This window comes from Pseudomyrmex gracilis, unplaced genomic scaffold (assembly GCF_002006095.1).
Source record: "Pseudomyrmex gracilis isolate BER0280 unplaced genomic scaffold, ASM200609v1 scaffold_243, whole genome shotgun sequence".
Lineage (NCBI taxonomy): Eukaryota > Metazoa > Arthropoda > Insecta > Hymenoptera > Formicidae > Pseudomyrmex > Pseudomyrmex gracilis.
In genome coordinates, this window is record NW_018020827.1 from 177875 (window position 1) to 198485 (window position 20611).

Here is a 20611-nt window from a genome sequence, read left to right on the forward strand (position 1 = left end):
TATTGTGTCAAGTATTTGACTTTACTAGTTTGTCAATAAGTGACTCACAACGAATGAGTTATTTTAACGTAAAATTTAGAGTGGACCTCCTGGAACATGCAAAAAATGTTAAAATTACAATTTTTTTTTTTTACTGTGAAGCTTATGCGTTTGGAGTTGACTCTCGTTCGCACAGCAAGATTTTATATTGAACGAAATAAAAATCTCACAACAATATATTTTGTATCTTTCATTCCAATATACTCATTACGTTGCGGCACGTAACGCGACTCGTGACGTAACGATCGCGAGACGCGTAAAAAACGTCACGTAAAATTTCCGATCGGGCGGAAAAACTCGCCGAGTTATTGGAATGCGATTCGACCCCTCGCTTAAATCACTTCGGAGCAAAACAAAGCGCGCGATTGGACACAAAATATCGCATCGATAATTTGTTTTACTTGTTTGTAACAAAGTAAGAGGTAATTTTTTATATTTATTGTTTCCGTAAAACGCTCGTATGTTCGAAACAAAGAGTTAGGTAACTGATAAGAAAATTGTGATCGTTTTTTTTCCCGAGAAAACTGTGCGAGATAAAAGTATTATTTTTTTCTTTTCGAGCAAAAACGACCGAGCGAGCAAAGAAACGATAAGTAAAGTTTTTTTTTATCAAAATGTATTTCCGAAGACGCACACAAAGAACAATTAGTCGCGATTAGTCGCAATTATTATTCGCGTTGTTGGCAACTTTCTTGCTCGTTAGTCAACTCGTTTATAAATTAATTCGAGCGCGAGGAAGCAATTCCGGTCGCTTCGCGGACTGACGTGTGTATGTGTATGTGTGACGAATTGTAGGCGTGAATTGATCAAAACCGTTTTCTCAATGAACCGAATTCTCTAATTGCGAGTACACTTCCTTTCCGATTCACGGCTCCTTAAAGTGATATCGCGACAAAAAAAAAAAAACTGTCCAAACAAGTCGTTACCTTCGAAGGTGAATAAATACCTCGCGCGTGTTCAACGAAACATCCGATGTCAAAGTCCCAAGATTTCGCAGAGGTCTTCTAATCGTCAAAAAACTCACTTTTACGCGGAGGAAGATTTCGCCGGAAACGCGAAGTTCTCGAACCGGAGACTGCGAATCAGAAATTTAAGATAGACCCAATTCGCAATTTGGAAAACTTCTCCCTAATTGGTCCATTGTCAAGCCAATCCCGATTCGTAGTGAGATACGTACTTGTAAACCCGCGTTCGAACTGACGCGTTTCACGCAGAAAAAAAACGTTGAATCGCGTCGAGAGGAATCGCTTTTTTTCCGCAGACGCGGAAACAACGCACGAAATCCGTTTTTAAAAAAACACGCGGCTCCGAACGAACGCGTTCTTTTCAAAAACCGACGCCGATCGATTGCTCAACTTTTCTACTCACTCTGATCCCCCGGCGATGGTCCTTTCCTTTCTCCGACAAACACGCAGCTTGCGGGAACGAGCGTAAACAAAAACAACTCCTTTCTCCGTCGCTGAAAAAGTCCTCCCTCCCCGAGGAGATTGAAGCAAATCCTTCGCGATTATGTTCCCGAATCCGCGGTGCGGATCGCAGCGGTTACGTTTTCGGTTGGGAACAAAAAAATCAAAAATTACCAATTATAACAAAATCGCGTCGACGTGGCCACGCGCGATTTCAGTACGTGCCGGAGTGAAACTGAAAGACTTCGACTCCTGAACTCTTCTGCGTCGCTCACTCTCTCTTTCGTCCCTGTCTCCGTATGGGTTTCCTCTCCCGCTCCTTCTCGCGTCGCTCGCTCTCTCTCTCTCTCGCTCTCGCTCTCGCTCTCTCAACGAATCATCGTTCTTTACTGCACCATACGCGCGCTACTACCATCGTGACCGACTTGTATTAGCGCGCGGAGCCCCCCAGAGCCCCCATTGTGTGTGCGGAGAGCGCGAGAAGAACAAGACGGCGGGAACCAACGAAAGTGGCAAACCCGCGGTTAACGTACACGCAACCGCGCACGTAACACACACGCGCGCGCACACACACAGACACACGCGTGAAGTTGACGCAGCCGGAGTTCCCTACTTCTCGACCAAAATACGGCAATTAAAGCTAATCGCACGAAAGGCAATCTGTTGTTTTAACGCGCCATCTCGATAGGTAATTGCCGCCAGCTCTCGATGACCACTCGACTCGCTTAAAACGATACGCAGTGTTTTTTTACTCCATTCGCGCGGAAACAAAAACAAACCGCTTTGTTGATATCAAAAGGGTTTTACGGAAAAACAAATCTTTGTTATGTCGAGACGGTAAAAAAAGATAAAACTCGGTCTCTTTGAGAAAAACAATTGTTTTCCTTCCTCCCGTTTCGCGCGCCAAAGGTGTTTGTTTTTTGTTCTAACAAAATTGTAAGATATGAGACGCGTAATAAAATTTTGACGGAATAAGTTGTAGTTTGAACAAACAAAGAGAGGTCAAATATTATACAGAATTTTACGTGGTTTACCTGTTTTTTTTTTTTTTTTTTTTTTTTTTAAACGTACGTCGTGTGGTTTCTGTTCATTTCCAAAGTTTATCGTAGTATCCAATGGCGGTAATTCTCTCGACGTTAGTTTTATGACTGCTCCACCTAAGTAATAATCGTTCGTTCTATAATTGAAGCAATCGACATTCAATCGCCCTCATCCGTGCGGTAATTTCACGAAAAATTACCGCACTTACGAATATATGCGATGATATTTCGTGTATATTACAGTAGAAAAATTGATTGTTCAATATGTAACATTTTTTTTTACATACGAACAAATAAGAGAGAGCTTGCTCTCTCTTGCGTTACAAACGCGCTGAATTTCTTATGCATTTTTTTAGTTCGCTTTAATAGATAAAAAAAACACTTACTTGGAGCGCGGAAAACTGAATAATTTTCCTCGCACATATCGATCTCTGCAATTGCAATTACGGAACGTGCCGAGGCATTGATGATACAAGCACGTAGATGTAGGACTTACTTTTACAGAGTGAAGTGTCATGGCGTATCGCACCGAGCGCCGCCATATTGAACGCGACGCCAGCGCCTCCGCTCGAACTGGAACCGAAGCGCGAGGTAATCACACAGCTTCCAAAATATTTCTATTAGTGTAACAAAGTCCGCGGCGGCGGGTGGCAACGTTCAACACGTACGTAATTTTTAGAATATTTCCTCTTTTTTTTTTTTTTGCTCGTTTCTTCGCGCGCTCCATCCAGTTTCTCGCATTATTCGAGAGAGAGAATCGATCACGATTATTTCTTTTGTCATTTGTCTTTTATTCCGAACATAGTGTATACAATTGTTACTTTACATAGTTTTTCGTATATGGATCTTTCTATTAAATGTATCAGTCATAAACTTAAAAAAAAAAAAAAAAAGAAAAAAAACAAAAAAACAAAGTGTTAAGTGATGGGCGGAAGAGTGAGTTTAAAATTGTTCTTTTTTTTTTTTTCGGTTTTTCGAAACTGAAAGTGTCAATACATCAGAGACTTCTGACTAGATTTAATAAACAACAAACGCAGCTTATTACCCGTGTATGTACAAGTACTGAAGTGTCCGTTTCACGTTGACGTAACAAAAATAGTGTTAACGCAATATGTACATAGAAGAGGGGTGGGGGAAAAGGGAAACAGTCTTTTTCTGGCACGAAATCGAACGCAATCCTCCGTAACCGACTGATGCCGCGATCGCAGAAGCTTTTTCTTTCCACATTTTTGGAAATGTACAAATTTTATAGACGTACAAGATTATATATATATATATATGTATATAGAATATATAAGAGAGGTACTCGGATTTTTTTTTTTTCCAGAAAGAGAGAGAGCTCCTGGATGATTATCTCGCACGACGATATATCTCCTTCTGTTTTTTTTTTTTACATACAGAACAAATATTTATATATATATATATATAATGTATTTATATATAGTAACATTCAAAAGACCGCAAATACAACTTGCGCGATTCGCACACGACTTTGTTCCTCGACGGAGAAGAAAAACCAAGTGGAACGCGAGACGTGCCGTTCTCTCTCTCTCTCTCTTTCGCGAGAGAGTAAGAAACGGACGATAAAGCGGTTTTATTTTTTTAGTTTTTTTTTTACCGGTGCACAATAGAAGATTCTGATTTTTGACACTACTATGTAGGTATGTAACGCGAAAAATGCACGCTCCCAAAAATGCGTCGTGAAGAATCCGCGCGCGAATTACGCCTGCTACTTCGATTACTGTTTTTTTTTTTTTTGGTTTTGTTTTTTAAAGACGACGAGGTTTTTGTTTCTACGGTATGTTAGAATAAAACGTCACAGAGTATCAAAATAATTGTATTCGTGTGTGCTAATCGGATTTTCTTCCCTACAAATTGATCGCGGTAGTAGACTTCAAAGAGGAATTCGTTTCGTTCAAACTCGCGATTCAAACGTCATCAACCCTTAATTGGTCGCAAAGACGCGCAACTGCGTACGTAGTTTTTGTTTTCTTCTCTTGTTATTTCAGCGCGCATAGTAAATCTAGTGAGGTAACAATTTGTTTTTCACGTCATTTGAAAAAAAAAAAAAACAAAACAAAACAAAAATTAAGAAGTCCGTAGTATAAGATCGTAATATGACAAGGTTTCTTTCACGTGTGAGAAAAAACGCGACTCGTTAAGGGTCAATTCTTCCGAGTGTCTTCCCCCGAGATTCTCTTCAAAAGCGTATCCAATTCCACGTGGTCACGTGTGCGTCGCGCCGACGATCCCCACGAAGCGCGTCGTCGGCCGACGACATCGTGCGAAGAGAATGAGAGAAAACCTTCTCTCACATCTCTCGCGCCATCACCCTCTCTCAGCAGTCAGCATCGTCTCGCCGCGCGATGATTGCCGCCCCCGGTGTTTCAAATCACATGCCGCCGGGCTTCGGAAGATTCGTGTCGTAGGCTCTGATCACGTCCGTCTGGGTTACGGAGCCGCCCTCCTCTTGCGAGAACGCAAAACCATCTGCATCGCGCAGCATGCGCAACAACAAAGGTCGCAAATCGTTAATATCTGTCGTTTAACAATTAAGTGCGTGTTAATTGCATGCAATTGTGGTGAACGGAGGCCTTAATCTATCTCTCGTCCAGCGACGGGCTCTTCTGTTTTTTTTTTTTTTTCTATTTTTTTATTATTTATTTCTTTTCCACGCGTGGTAACTTGATCGAAGTCGAATAAAACTCGAGCAATGTAAATTTTTACATACTTTGAACAAAAATTGAAAACGCGATCGAGAAGCTTTCAAAAGTCCGTCGCTAGACAGAGAGCGGCCGTTGTAAATTTTTTCGAAGAAAAAATTGTACAATGTACAGCGAACTGGTCGAGAAAAAAGCGCTATTTATAGCACAGATCGAAACTAGTCTCACAGAAATCTCGTTCCACTAGTCGAAACTATGTAGCGTATATATATGTATGTATGTATGTATGTACAGAGCATTCCGGAAGTGTCGCGACCTCCTTCCGCACAATCAAGAGATAGATAATAATAAAAAACATATATCTACGAGTATCTGAAAAAATATCTGAAAAATATCCGAAAAACTATCTGAAAAATATCTGAAAAAAAAAACGGACGAGAGAAAGAAGCGATTTTTCCGGAACGCCCGAAATAGTAATAATAATAATAATAATAATAAACAACGTATATGCATCGGCCGCTAAAAAAAAAATTGAATATAAAAATTCTCAACTATAAGACTGTGCGTATATATGTGCATAAAATATGTGCAATTTGAGATTCATAAATTTATGTAAAAAACACGTGGATTTTCTCGTACAATCAGTAAGTATGTAATAAATAAATATCTTTAGGACGGCACTGGTCGATAGACGAAGAAACAACGAACAAAGAACGAACGGACGGACGAACGAGAAAGCCGTGAGAAATTTATTTAAAAAAGCGCGTGCTTACACAAGTGCGGAATATCGCGAGGAAAAATTACACACGAGGAAGATTCACTCACGCAGGAAAGAAATTCATTCGCGGAGAAGTTGACGGTTTTTTTTGCACAGAGAGAAGAAATTAATTTTTCTCGTTTCGAGAGAAATATCGCGGGCCGATTGAGAAAAAAGATTTTTTTCTCCCGAAAACGCGCGTCGATTGAATTCTGTTGACAGTGACAAAACTTACGTGACAGCTCCACCTCGACATTGACTCTGGAGGCGGCGTTCGAGCGCCTGGTGAAAACACTTTTAACGTTTTTCAGCAACCTTGCCGTCTCCGTCAATCTGCAAAGCCGGGCATTCAGCAAATAATTCAAGATATTTTCGGCTCTTTTTTTTTTTTTTTTTTTTTTTTTTTGTTCGGAGAAACTCTTCGTTCGCGTCTTACGACGACTCTGTTTCTTTTTTTTTGTTTGGTCCCTATCTTTTTGCGAGATATCGTTGCTTGATATCTCATAAAAAATAAAAAAATAAAAAAATAAAAAACACACTTGACCAACGGTACTCTCCAATTCCTTTCAACGCGCGGAAAAAAAATATTCTCACACATTAATTATTCTCTTGACGATCACGCGCGAACACAATGTATGTGTGACAACAAGTGCGGTGCAGTATAAAAATCATGCGGGGGAAGGGGAAAAAATCGAGATAACAAAAACACAAAAAGCGAAAACTCAAAAAAGTCGTGGGGAGAATGTTTCGTCGAAGGTTGTCTTGCAAAAATCGATTCTCGCTGTTTATCGAAGAGCGATAAGGAAGGGGGGAAAAGTCGATGAGATTCGATTCGAACGGATCGTGCGCGAGACGTTGAAAAGCCGATTGCACGAACGCAATTCATGCGAGCACAAACTATAAACTAGTTGTGTACATCTAAAATATATATATATATATGTCCGCTTTTATTATCGTGACAATTGCATTTGAGACTCGTGAGGAAACTGCGTGATTGCCATTTCAGATCGCGCGCTGTGCCACTTAATTGTATTTACTCGACGAAGCGATCATGCGTTTCTCGCTATTATTAAATCAGCAGTGTGTGTTCTTCTCGCTTGTTGCTTGGTGTATGTGTGTGTGTGTGTGTGTGGAAGAGAGAAGAAAGTAAAAGTGGGAGAGAGCAATTACGGTGCTACTCTGCTAAGGGGGTACTTACACCTTGCGAGATCGGCGATGGCATGCACAGATCTGCAACGGGATACCACGGGAAGAGAACATATCGAAAAAAAACCGCATTAACAAACCGTTTACAGTGAAGACATTTAATATAAGTAGCGGTTACACTATTAATAATACTACGCAAGCGCTTTGAGAGAGTGGGGGGAGGGGGGAACTTCTACGAGTTTTTACATGTCTGTGATGCTCTCCATGATTCTGAGGATTCGAGATTCGCGTTTTTACCAAAATGGGAGGGAGATTTCGATGTGTCGGGAAATAAAAATTTTGTGCGCGCACGTATGCGAAGATGAGGGGCAAAGAACTATTGCGCGCAAACTTTCTTACCCCTCCTCTTCCATAAAAATTTAACATTTCCCTCGCGCGTATCAAGATAACGAACGATGATGTTGGAACTAACGGAGCGAGCGAGGTTTTAATTAAAAATAATAGAAACAAACAAGAACAATATAATAATAATAACAATTTAGGATGCGAAATCTCGGCAGCCTCCAACATGGCACAGCACATCCGAGCAGAAGAGAAAGTTTTATTTCTCTTCCGGCTGTAATGTCGAACGTCGGGTATATAGTCACAGGCTAATAACTCAGAGATAATTGAAGTTGTTAAACATAAAAGTGGAACCTGTTATATATCGGCCGTAATAACAATTTAGTTTATGACATAATTTTCATAAAGTGCATTATTTTATCTTACGATAATTTTAAGGTCGATTTTACGACATCAACATCATATATATAAGAGGTTCTACCGTATGCGTAAAAAATAAAAAAGAAGAAATGTGTTTCATGTGCTAAAATAAATATATCTGAATATTTAATATTTATAATAATTATTACAATCGTATTTTATAACAATTAAAAATATTGTTAAAATTTGTTGCTTGAGATTTAAAAACAATTACAGTAAGATAGTAAAAAATAAAACAGATAAAAAAACTAGATACACGCGTGTAAATGTGTGTGTAAGTAGTATATATACACCCACACGCACATTTCAAGTTTTAAAAATAATATAAATTAAACCCTCTTTCTCCTCGACTGTTACACGTGAACATTTCCGCGCGAATCTAGATTTTTTTTTTAATTCTGAACAAATAAATCACATTCGCGCATTCCGGAAGACATATTTGCATTGAGCAATCTGATCGTTGCGATCATCTCGGTGTAATCGGCTGACTTACATCGCACATTGTCATAAATATCACATGTAAAATTACGCTTAGTCTAATATCGCGACGTATTACTGTAATATTTTTATATCACTATAATATTGTACATTACTGTAATAATTGATTTTTTTTCATATTACTGTACTTGGAAGAAATGTCAAATTAATGCGAGAGTCGGTTGTATCGGAGCGCACAAACCTACCACGAGCATTAATTTGATAATTAATTTTCTTTATATCTGTAATTTTACTACACTTAACTTGATGTTACGTAGCAAACGGTGGTTAAAAGTTTTTACACATTTGTATGTAAGAAAAAAAAGAGGTTTAAATTAGTAGGTATAAAAAAGGCTTACTTAGGATTCGGTGCTCTCGGGAAATCTACTGGGGAAGTGGTGATGTGCGTGTGCCGGAGCGGACGATGATTGGTGGTGTGAGTTTTTTTTTTTTTTTTTTTCAGGGATACGGGATTTGAAGTGACGCGGACGATGCGTACTCGGAACGATGCGTGAACCACGAGCGACGTGCTACGAACGGGAAGATTCTCGGTCGACCGTGTCTTCGTCGCGATGAGATCAAGGCCCAAGATCGGTTTAACCAACGCTTCGTCAATCTCCTGTCGTAATTCATGTTTTTATCTGCTCGATTAAAGAGGCACGGGCGATATCGATGGCGATAAAAAAAAAAAAAAACCACCGCATGTTGCTTTTTTTTCTGTTTTGTTAACTTACTCTGGCGAATGAACAAGCGCACAAACCGTGGGTTATTTTTAAGGAAAATTTCCCCCATAAAATATATAATCAGGCTTGTGACTGGTGTTACGTACATGCGCGATTTAAATATATCAAAGAAAAAAAAAACCAGAATTCGAGTTAAAAAAGAGTTAGGTGTTTTTCTCGGATCGCACCCGCAAAATGTGTTAAATATGTTTTTCTCGAGTATTAATAGAGAGATATAATGAGAGCTACTGACCTAGAAAGCCATGCATATTAAGTTTTAATAAATCAACATACACACGGTTAATAAGGTCGCAGAGAAACACGTAAGGTTGTTATGACACATGCACTAAAATGGTAAACTGTCTGCGAGGAAGATAATGGATCTTGCGAAAATCGCTTGAATAAATAACAAAATTATGAGTAATATCTTTGTTCCAATCAGTTCAATTTGTTGCTGGTTAGCACGCACACGCGAATAAAATGATAATCGCAAAACTTCTGCACCTTGGCAATTAGAACGTTAGAAAAGCATCCTTTTTTTTACGTTGTCTAAAAAAATTTTCCTATACGGATTAGATAAAAAAAAAAGAGAGAGAGAGAGAGAGAGAGAGAGTTTTCTTGACAAATATGAAAAAGTGCAATCACTTACGAGCTTCTGTAATCCTGATTGTTGAATATATCACCGGGATCGGACCGCCGGATCTCGTTTTCCCGAGCTGCCTCCGTCACCGATTTCCAAACCGTGTTTTTCACTCTGATATAACAAAAGCGATTTTTTTTTTTTTGCACGGAATACGTGACACGCGTGTGATTTACGTAGTACGTAATCGTTGAGAACTCACGCTTTCACCGTAACGTCCAGAAGCAATACTGCTGTCGGTATTAGTATAAGTCCTAGCCAGAAAACAGGCGAGGAAAATAACATCTTGTCATTGCCTAACATCACAGCACCGACGTTCAGAACGGGCCAAAAATTGCTGCAAGTGTGTAAGAGAAAACAGTGTTTTTTAAACGAATGTAATGTTTTATTTTATTATTGTGCGTTGTTAAAAATATCAAAAAAAACAATCAAATCTTACCTATATATAAAAATAAATAAGAACCAGAGTATAATGGATCCCCATGTCGCTAAATGAGTGACCCACGTCCACGAGTTTATTATTAGACCCGCCTTCGCGCACACCGTCACTACAACATACTGAAAACACAACGCAATGTTAAACGTAATCTCTTTCATAAAAGAGAGCGGTCTCTCTGTTCACGCGGAACATGACACTCACAGTATAGACGAAGTTTCCTAATAGAAGATAACCGCCGTCTCTGCCGTTTGCCCAGACCACACCTTCTTTGAGAGCCATCAGAGGCAGCCAATACAGCAAGGACGAATGGATCAGCGCGTTCGCGATCCATATCCAGAATACCTGTTTCGACACGAGATGTTTGTGTATTGAGGATTCGAAAATATGATTGATTGAAAAAAAAGAAAGACCTTTGCTTGGGTTAAAATCAATAAAATCAGCAGATATTCGGTCTTTTATGAAAAAAAACAAATGATTACCTTAATGTTGAAGAAAGACTCTCCGTTGTTCTTCGTCGCGTACAAACCCGGATGGGCCAAGTGAGTTTCCGCGGAACACACTTTATCGAAAAGACCCATGGCTAATGGCGGCGCAGCGGTGAACACCTACAAAACGCACAACTTGTGTGAAGAGTTGACTTGATAATTTTTTGACAAAACAGCGAACGATTTGTCACGAGGAACTCACGACATTGTAGAGACCGATGGACCATCGTTCGAATAGAATCTGTCCGGACCATCCAGAGTAGATAGCGAACCACAATTCGATAACGTAGAGACAGATGTTCTTGTAGAACGAGTAAAGAATCAACTTGCACATCCTGCTGTAATTCCACGAGCCGTGAACGAACAATAAACGTTTCAAAAAGCGAAACTGCGCGATGGAATAATCGGACGCGCAGGCCGCTTGAAGACCCTCCACACCAGAGATGCCTGCGCGAGAAACGGAAGAATTTTCAACAATCAACAAAAAATCATGAGAGACAGAGAATTTGACACAATGCGATAGAAAAAAAAAAAAACTTACCGACGCCGATGTGAGCTTTCTGTATCATGGCCACATCGTTCGCGCCATCACCGATCGCGAGAGTCACGGCTTTTTTGTTCGTCGTGATCAAATCGACCACCTAAATAAAAAGAAAAACCAATCGAGAATTCGATTAAATTTTGTTACGATTTTTCGCGAAAAAGTTAAAAGCAACTACCTCGGACTTCTGAATCGGCGAAACTCTGCAACAGATAACCACTTTGCAGGCCGAGCACAACTCCAAGAAATCCATTCTGATGTCGCAAGACAGAGCGTAATCCAGCGTGCTGCCGTCTATAATTATAGCTACATCGTTTTGGCATTTCAGATCGATTCCGAAATCATTGCAGCGTTGAATAATCACCTCCCTCGTTTTCTGCGAGAAACACACACACACACACACTTGTAAATCGCGTAAGGCGCGTAAGAGTCGTTTTTTTTTTTTAATGATTATTCGCTCACGTACGTCTAAAGAAGACTCGTTGATAATACAAAGTGGCATTCCGTGCGTTATCAGTTTGCACGAGTAACCGATATTTATCGCGGTTTCTTGTTTGTCTCCCGTCAACACCCAGACTTTGATGTCAGCCTGCAGAAGAGCCTGGATTGTTTCCGGCACCTGAAAGTTTACACGTTGTTGCGAGAAGAGTAATAAATATATCGCGCGCTTTTGCGACAGAAGACACGTGTCGACACTTGTAAACATTACGAAGAATAGAATTCCGCACCTCATCCTGTAGTTGATCCTCGATCGCGGTTGCTCCCAGTAACGTTAGTTTGGTCTCGATAAGATTCGCCGCCTGTTCTATCATGCTATCGCGATTCCTCAAACTGATTGACGCGTTATGATACGATTCGCGCCACCACTGTCAAATAGAAATGACGATCAAAAATCGATTAACGTAAAAACGAACGATTTTCCGCCTTGCGGAAACCGAAAACGAGACACTACCTGATAAACGTCCTCGGATATTTCCGCGGAGGCGAAACAAAGCGTTCGCAATCCGTCGCCGGCGAAGGTCTCCAAGTGCTGGAGAGTCGTTTCACGAAAATCGTCGACGTGTCCCTGATCGAGATCGCCGGTGTCTAACGGAATAGGTGTCAATCGCTCGTAGATCACAGAATCCGCGCCTTTGCAGAAGATCTTGATTTTTCCCTCGGGCGTTCTCACCACCAGCGACATTCGCTTTCTGGCTGAGGTGAACTCGATCACGTTCAGCACTTCGTAACGCATCGTCTCGCCAAGAGCAACGATTTCCACGCAACTGGGTGTTCGCGTGTCGAATACGTAATTAAACTTACGCGCTCCGTCCACCAACGCTCTTTCGTCTGACACACAAATAAACGTAAATGTGATAACACGAAATGACAACATATTAAACTGTTGTGCGTATCTTATTGCGTTATTTATATAAATCGTAATTATCATAATTTACCCGGTGATGCGGCGTGATAAATTATTGAGTCGTCCAGTTTCTCTGGAATAACGGTGTGACAGACCGACAGCATGACCATGAACTCGTGGAGCACGTCCGCGTGCTGCGCTTTCTTCTTGTCGACGGGATTCTGAGAATCCGCCATCGACCTTCCCTCGAGAATGTCTCGAATTAGCTCGCAATTGCTGTCGCTCGTACCTTCGTTTAACGGATTCGGCAAGCTATAAAACAATATCCGTATATTTGATATATAACTCGAGTCTCAAGGGAACGGAAAGCAATTCGAGCCGTCGAGAGGCTCAGATGAAATTTAAATAATATTTTTTCCTGGAGAAAACTTTCTCCAGGAAATTGGTAAAAATTCGAATCGAGAGCGAGATTCGATATGCAACTCACTCGTATATTTTCCCGCCGACCGAACAACGCTTGAACTCCATAACGTTCTTCGTGAGGGTGCCGGTCTTGTCCGTGAATATGTAATTCACCATGCCGAGTTCCTCGTTCAGATTGCTCGTCCGCGCCATCGCCGGGGTGTCCGTCTCCGCGTGATACATCTCTATGTCCATGTTGATGAACGTGGCCTGAACGAATCTCACAACCTCGAGCGTAACTTGCAGCGATATCGGTATCAAATTGTTGAAGAGAATAATAAACGTCAAGAGATTGTAAGCAAAGTTCTTAGTCATTTCCTCTGAAACGAGAGAGAGCGAGAGATAACAAAGATAAAAACTTTGAGAACGAAGATAATCGCGAACATCTTCTTAGGAAGAGATAAGAGACACGTACCGCGTATTTGTGTTTTTTTTTCTTTTACCTTGCAAACCCAAATACCAAAGACCGTCTTTGTTGGCGTTCGTCCATATGACATTGAATATCGCCGAAAGAATGCACAACAAAAGAAGTATGAAAAATAGCATCAGTATCTGGGTGTTGATCAAGCGATCGAGGGTGGAGCGTTTCAGCGGCGCTGTCGCGGTATTATTCTGCATGAGCTTCGTATCGTGCCCCGTGTATATCACTACGCCGAACACCCATCGTGTGTTCCGCAACATCGCGCCACGGAGTAACAACTGATCGGGTCCTAAAGCTACGCTCCTGCGAAATAACAATACCGCTTCGGTTGAGACGCAAAACGAAACGCGCACAGAGACTTATTCGCTCGCAAAACTATCGGATATCGTATGTGTTTCCTTACTGCTTGTTCGTCTCCCGTAGAACTCCGCGAAACTCGTAGAGGTGTCTGTTGGGCGGCTCGCATTGGACGTTCGCGCGAAAGTTCATCAGCTCCGCGGTGTCCAGGAGACTGGCAGTGTCGGGATGAGCCTGTCGAATCTTCAGATTCGTCTCGCCGTCCAGATTGGCGGTTTCGATGAAGGACATACCCTGCGGCTCCGATGACGACAACAAGACCAAATCAGCGGGAAAGAAAGTGTTGTTGTGAACCTATGCATATTAAAAGAAAAGCGATTCTAGCGGGGAGGGATGCGTGTGTGGCGATCGATTATTACCACATCAGTGATCGTGACGAAAACAGGAAAGCAACCTTAACCACATCGCCGACGGCCACGGCGCGCCACTGCACCCACTGCCAGCGACCGTCTCTCAGCACCTCCACCTCCCTCATGTTTATCTCGTCATCAGCTCGATGTCTTTTCTATTTAAAAGAAAATATATGTATATATATATCAAATCTCTTTTTTAGTTTCTGCAGCTATTACGAGAGAGAACAAGGAGATAATTCCTCACGCGAGCGAGATACGCACAACGTCCTCGACTATCTCCTTCAAAGCGGACACGCTGAGGATGAAGATCAATGGGACCAGCGTAGTCCATCGTCCCGTCGGCGACACGTCTGGTATTTGCTACATTTCGGTACATATAAAAATTTAATTTTTTACACCGTACAATTGTCTCATTATTTGTACAACTCGATATATTCAAACATAGTCAACCTGCATGAGCGCGATGAACAGGAAGAAGCAGTTGCTGTAACGACGGAACTGTTCGAACAGAAACAGCGGTATGAACGATAGAAATGAATACTTCGCAGTGGTGATGTGATTGTTCTTATATTTCGCGGGCTGATGAGGAGCGTTGACGAAAATAACCCTCTCCTCGCCGTCGTTGTGCTGCGAGGGCGGTTGGTCGTCACCCTGTGAGCCACCATTTTCCGCTCTGACCGGGCCAACTATATAACACACATGAGATCTTTTACGATATTTTACACATATCCATTTTATTTTATTTATTGATTATGCGTGTATATAATTTTGGTACATGAATATCATTTTTTTTCTTGTCACCGACCTGTCAGAACTTCAACAACATCGCTAACGCATAAGGTAATTTCTCCCACTTACTTTCTAACAATATTACGCTACAATAAATTTAATTCGCGTTAATTGCTAGGTTTATTAAAAAATACGAAAAAAGATAAATTGCATACATCAAAATATCAAGTTAATTTTTTTTATCTGGAATCTAAACGTCGTTTCTATCGTCGTTTCTATCGCGTCTTAAATATATACACGTATTTTCCAAGAGCAAAGGTTAATGTTAAAAAAAAGTCACGTTAGAGTTTATCGAAAATTTCGATCGGTGAGAGCGTGTAACACGCTTTCCCGAGGAAGATGACATTTGAATTGCGCTCGGATGATTATTCTATAGTCTTCGACGATATAATGTCACGCGCACGCGTACGCGAACTGACAGTTGTACCGCGACACATGTGAGAAATGTGTAGAAAATAATGTAAAAGCAATATTGTGTGCGCGACACATGTTAAACTTAAGATAAAATATTGCGACACACACACACACACACAATTCCGTAGTGTACACTTTAAACACACATTCCTCGCGCATCGAACGCGATTTGCGCGTAAGAGGTTTCGTTTAAAGTCGTAACAATCAACTTGTGTGTGTGTGTGCAGACCTTTTTCTTCGTTAAGAGAATAATTGCTTTTCGAGAATGATTGCATTCTTTTTCTAAAAATAAAAGAACCAATCAAGAAGCAGAAATAGAATAGAAAAACGTTTTTTATTCAAACGAATTAAATGGCAGTAGCCGTAACTTTACCTTAAGAACGACGCGCTTAATGTGTAAATAATTGTAACAAACAACGCGTGTGATAATTGTAAAATAATTTGGAAACAATTTCCAGATCCCGTAGTTTGTTTTCTTATCGCATTCGAATTTCTCGTAGAGACTCTGCGAGAATCTCCGGCGCGCTGCGACGAGATAAAAGAAATACCGCAGTCGCGGAAAGAGACGAGATATAAGCGCATTTAGTTAATAATTCACTCGAGAGTACTCTCAGCTTCGCTCAGTTTTTTACACAAAAAAAAAGACACGCAAATTCTAAAAATATCACATTTATGCGGAAATACGTAGCTTTTTTTTTCAGAGAGTTTAAAATAAGTATCTTTTTATCAGAAGAAGATTTTGCTCCGGATGCGAATATATATGGGTGAATATTCTATAATTAACGGCGCGCTGTTGTGTGTTGCGACACAAGAGACAACGCGGAAATATCAAAGAGAAGCGATAAGAGCCCACGGGACGGAACACAAGTGAAACGTCTTTTAAGTCGAGACCGACTGCCGCTCCAATGTCACCGAGTGTTGTTATCAAATCACATCCCGAGTCGATACACACCGGGGATTTTTTGCCGCAACGTCCTTATCCCCGTACGTTTAGCACAAATTTTCCAATAAAATTTTTACACGCGCTCTCGTCGTGTGCGTGCACACGACGACCGGACTTACGGGTCTGAGCGTGCAGATAGAGATGGACACGGGATCTGAGTTCATTGAACCACTGCACCAGCTTGGTGGACGCGACTTCCATGATCGCTCTTCGTCGCTACGTCGAATCTCTACCTTCTCTCTCCTTCTCGTGTGTACGCGCACACACATATAACGTGCTGTACACACACACGTACACATACGTCACCACGGCGCACCGTCGTATCGTCGATTCATATTTAATTTCCCCGATGTCTCTTTGCACACGTGCGCGCGAATCACCGCGGCTGAATCGACAATATAGCGGCACCCGATCGACGAGGAGGAAGACAACGCGAGACGAGAAAAACGACGACAACGGCGGCGGCGGCGGCGGCGGCGTTGACGTAGGTTAGACCGTAAGAGTCCCGATAAATAATTCCTCTTAATTGCATCGATCGCCGCGCACGTCGCGCCGCATTACAACGCGAGAACTTCGCGTACACAGGAGTTGCGCGTGTCGCGTCGTTGTTCGCGCTCCGATTTCGTCGGGGAAAAACCCGATGGGGCGAGTCCCCGTTCCGTCCGTTTTTTGAGGTTATGCTCGCGCTACTACGTCGCGTCGCGCCTCCTTCTGGCCGCACGTTGCGCGCCGTCGTTTTTATTATCGTCGCGACGAGATCACACAACCGCGACACGCACCACCGTCAACGACGACTGACAGATAATAATCGTCATCCGCGCGTGAGCGAACCCTCCCTCAATCACGAGCCTCCTTTCTCTCTTTCTCTCTCTCTCTCTCTCTCTACGCGTGAGAAAAAAAATACACACGACGACGCATCGCCGATGTTTTTCGTCACGTGCGCACAACAACGCTGTGTGGAGTGAAGCGACGGCATTACGTATACAGGATGTTTTTCTCGCTGTGTTCACTTTTGCGCCGTTTCTCGTTTCTTTTCAAGAGGGGGAGTTTTTTTTTAATTACGAACTCTGTTCTCTCTCTTTTCACGGACATTCAACGAAAAATCATAATGCTAGTTTATCGCGCAACGACGCGAGTGAGATGGAAAGAATGTAAATTTATAATTAAAAAAAAACTTAAAGAAAATAAAACCGGCCGTAAGAGAAATTCGCTCTTGACGTTTGAAGAAAAAGAAACACTTATGTATTACGCGCGCACAAAGGTGCGCAAATGTTTGCCCAGTCGTCTGCGACAGATGTTCTTTCATAAAGAGACCAAACAAATAAAGAAGATAAATACGAAAACCTTGGGAAAAAAATCGTGGAAGACGCGAGCGCGTTTTTAGATGGTGATTTATCGCACCGATTATTGATTTTCTTGCGGTCGCGCGGCCAGAAGCGTTTATATGTGCTTTTTTCACGCGAAGTTGCACCAATACAACAATAATTTCTTGACAAATGGAAAATGACAATAAAAAAATAACGATCTCGCGTGTAAAAATGAGCATTAACGTCTGTATGTCACGCGCGAAACGGTTCAGCTCTATCTATATGTCACGGCCATATGTTTTTATCCGAGAAGAGATAAAGATTGTGTAATACGGTGTTACGCCGACGGTGGGTGTCGCACGTATAATCCCGGCGTTTTACGTCTCATCTTCCTCCGACGGACTCGCACACGCAAAGCGTTTGCGCTCGTTTAACCAACGATCGCCTCGCAAAAACATTTCCGCAATTAAGCATTTCCGGTTCTCTTGCGCGCGCTGCTGAAATAAACAGTCGGTTTTTGGCGTGCTATCCGCGCGAATTATCGATTTGACATGGATGCGCGATAAATAAAAAAAAAAAATAGATGCGCAATTCGTGAACAGAAGGCAAACTTTTTTCAAACACTTCTCTTTCCTTTCTTTAATTCTTTAGAAAAATTAATAATATATAAATTTTTCTTACTAATATAATATCAATGATAAAATATTATTTTGCAATTAATATTATTGTTGAAAAAAAATAGAAACAAACAAAAAAAAACCGATATCAGAAATAGCGTGTACTCTTACGTAAGAAATTAATAAACTTTCTTGTATCGCGTGCTATTTTTTCCGATTCTTCGCAGATATTAAATTTCGAGGAGCCAACGCTATGTACATGTGTATATATATATATATATATATATATATGATATCTATAAATATATACACGGGACTTTTGTTTGAGAAGCTACACGAGAGGAAATCGTGTCACGATTAGCGAACGCGCACACACATATTACGGAAAATTATTTAGAAAAGAAGCTTTCAGTTCTCCAATTGGCGAAAACTACATTTTTTCTCCAAAAAAGAAAAACAAAGATTCGCTCAAGTGTAGTTCCCCTTCACTCGACGTTCGCGAGCTTAAAACTCGACTTCCAGAGTTCCAGAAACTAAAGTACGTGATCAAACGTACGGTCGTTTTACTCTTCTACGGCTTTTTTTCGACTTTTTAAATACTTCGGATTTTACCGCAGCTTTTCACTCTAGTTTTTGAAAGCGCGCACTGAGACGGAGAAAATTAAATCACGCGAACGACACGCGTATCGGAACGTCTCGTTTGGTAATCGATCGAACGAGCTCTCTCTCTCTCTCTCTCTCTCCCTCTCTTTCTCTCACATTCAAGGGAAGAAGCCAGGTATGTAGCACATTCGGCCGCCCGGCGATCGATCTCTCGCACCATTCGACCACCGCACAAAGCGCGTACGTTCCCTCTCTCGCACGCACTCGCTTTTTACCGCACGCGATCTTTCCGGAACGGATAGATAGACTACACGCGAATGTAAAATCCGCGCTCGCTCTCCCGGGAGATATAACGATCGTCCGAATAAGAGCGTGTGGATTCTACGTCATCTCGGTGCCCTCCTCTTTCTCTCTATCTCTCTCTCTCTCTCTCTCGCCACACCCCTGCCGCTCTTTTCGGAATGTGCCAAGCGGCACGTGCGTTAACGCGCACACGCGACGCAATGATCTGTTCCGCGTCGAGTTAACTCGAGACGAGGAATGTCTTCTCTTCTCAGGTGGCACCGATCGGAGTCTCTTTCTCAGACTTCGACACCACCTCCTCCGAACGACTCCCTCGAGACTCACGTAGACGCAAATCCCGAACGGCTTTTTAAACAAGTTTTGACATATCAAATACAGTAAAAGCGTACGTTGTAAACATGAAATCGAGACTAACGAGAACAATGGTGAACGAATTTTAAAGGGAAGACAGAGAAAGTACGTTTTTTTTTCCACACTTGATGATTTCCAGACTTGTATTTTTTTAAGATGATTTTTATTTATTTTGAAAGTTGCGTGTGTGCGTGCGTGCGTGCGTGTGTGTGTTTGTGTGCGTGTAGCCGATGCGGCACTGCTCCGGGGATAGCGGGACAAATGCGTCAAAGGTGTTGACGTTGAGCCACCCCCGCGCAGAACGCATGCGCTCATTGACGGCAACAAGTTGGTGTCAGCACCTATCGTGCTTCGAGCTCAACCCCCGGTCGCGCCACCCTCGTGGAGGAACGTGCGATGGCGTGACGACTATATAAACGTTATCGATAGGCCAAGGACACCCCGCGACGCGCCAACGGGCGGACGGCTCTCTTGCCGTTTACGAACAAAGTGGCGCCGTCCAGCGACAATTGTATTTGTGTGTATGCGTGTATATGTATAAGGTGCGTAATTCAGTTTAAATTCTTTTGAAAGAATTGCAGTTTGTCACATATTCAAAAGGATTAAAAAAAAACTTTCCGATTCTCATGGGGTTTTCATGGGAATTTGGATTTTTTTTTAATTCGAACTTATTTTCTTCTCTCCCGCATTGCGAAACTTTTTGGTGGCAATTCGACTACTCACCCTCGCTGGACGATTCCGGCAATCCGGTCTCCTGGAGCTCGATGTGTTCGCGCATTCGCCGTCTGCTGCTGCCGCGCGTAACGGATTCCAAACGGAGACCGATATTGTCGACATTGTCGATGTTCCCGAGATCGATGGGACTGCCGATGATAAAGGGTCCGGTGGATTCTTGTTGCGCGCCGCTGTTGTTCGCACAGTTGCTCGCAGGTGACGCGTTGTTACGAGCATTGTTGTTGTTGCTGTTGTTGTTGTTGTTGTTGTGCAGAGGTGTTGGCGTATCGTCCATATGAGGTATGGACGAGAGATCCGGCGGTGTGAATGGTCGCAACGAGCCAGGATCGGGAACCCGGGGGTTCCCCCTGGCAGTCGGTTGCATTGACTGTGCCGGCGCCTGTAATAAAACGACCGATTTTATTTTTGCGGATCTTTCGCCTTTTGTCGTTGTTGTAAATGTGCTTCTAATTTCTTTTAATAACAATATAAAATAATTACAACAAGTAGTTTTA

The 20611-nt window shown here is 42.0% G+C and overlaps 2 protein-coding genes across 12 annotated transcripts in view; both read right to left on the reverse strand.

Annotated features, from left to right (window-relative positions):
* The window catches only part of LOC109859154 (CD151 antigen), an 8881-nt gene extending 7055 nt beyond the window's left edge, over positions 1 to 1826 (reverse strand). The window contains exon 1 of one of the 2 annotated variants that reach the window (XM_020437119.1): positions 1408 to 1826. The gene's annotated coding sequence lies outside the window, so the exon portion shown is untranslated. Of the gene's footprint in view, positions 1 to 985; positions 1371 to 1407 lie in introns of those variants that run through there. The other variant, XM_020437120.1, reaches the window with a different exon arrangement.
* Positions 1827 to 4229: 2403 nt separating this feature from the next.
* The window catches only part of LOC109859162 (probable phospholipid-transporting ATPase IA), a 29241-nt gene continuing 12859 nt past the window's right edge, over positions 4230 to 20611 (reverse strand). For 3 of the 10 annotated variants that reach the window (XM_020437133.1, XM_020437136.1, XM_020437135.1), the window contains exons 2-22: positions 20106 to 20496; positions 14506 to 14741; positions 14317 to 14415; positions 14097 to 14207; positions 13749 to 13996; positions 13368 to 13648; positions 12950 to 13244; positions 12554 to 12774; positions 12070 to 12446; positions 11846 to 11983; positions 11584 to 11736; positions 11296 to 11493; positions 11118 to 11217; positions 10779 to 11023; positions 10571 to 10696; positions 10293 to 10433; positions 10092 to 10210; positions 9855 to 9989; positions 9662 to 9766; positions 6141 to 6238; positions 4230 to 4975 (exon numbers count right to left, since the gene is read on the reverse strand). In XM_020437133.1, the coding sequence (XP_020292722.1) occupies positions 4878 to 4975; positions 6141 to 6238; positions 9662 to 9766; positions 9855 to 9989; positions 10092 to 10210; positions 10293 to 10433; positions 10571 to 10696; positions 10779 to 11023; positions 11118 to 11217; positions 11296 to 11493; positions 11584 to 11736; positions 11846 to 11983; positions 12070 to 12446; positions 12554 to 12774; positions 12950 to 13244; positions 13368 to 13648; positions 13749 to 13996; positions 14097 to 14207; positions 14317 to 14415; positions 14506 to 14741; positions 20106 to 20496 (3915 nt within the window). In that variant the 3' untranslated portion in view covers positions 4230 to 4877. The other 7 variants (XM_020437142.1, XM_020437140.1, XM_020437137.1 and 4 more) reach the window with 7 other exon arrangements.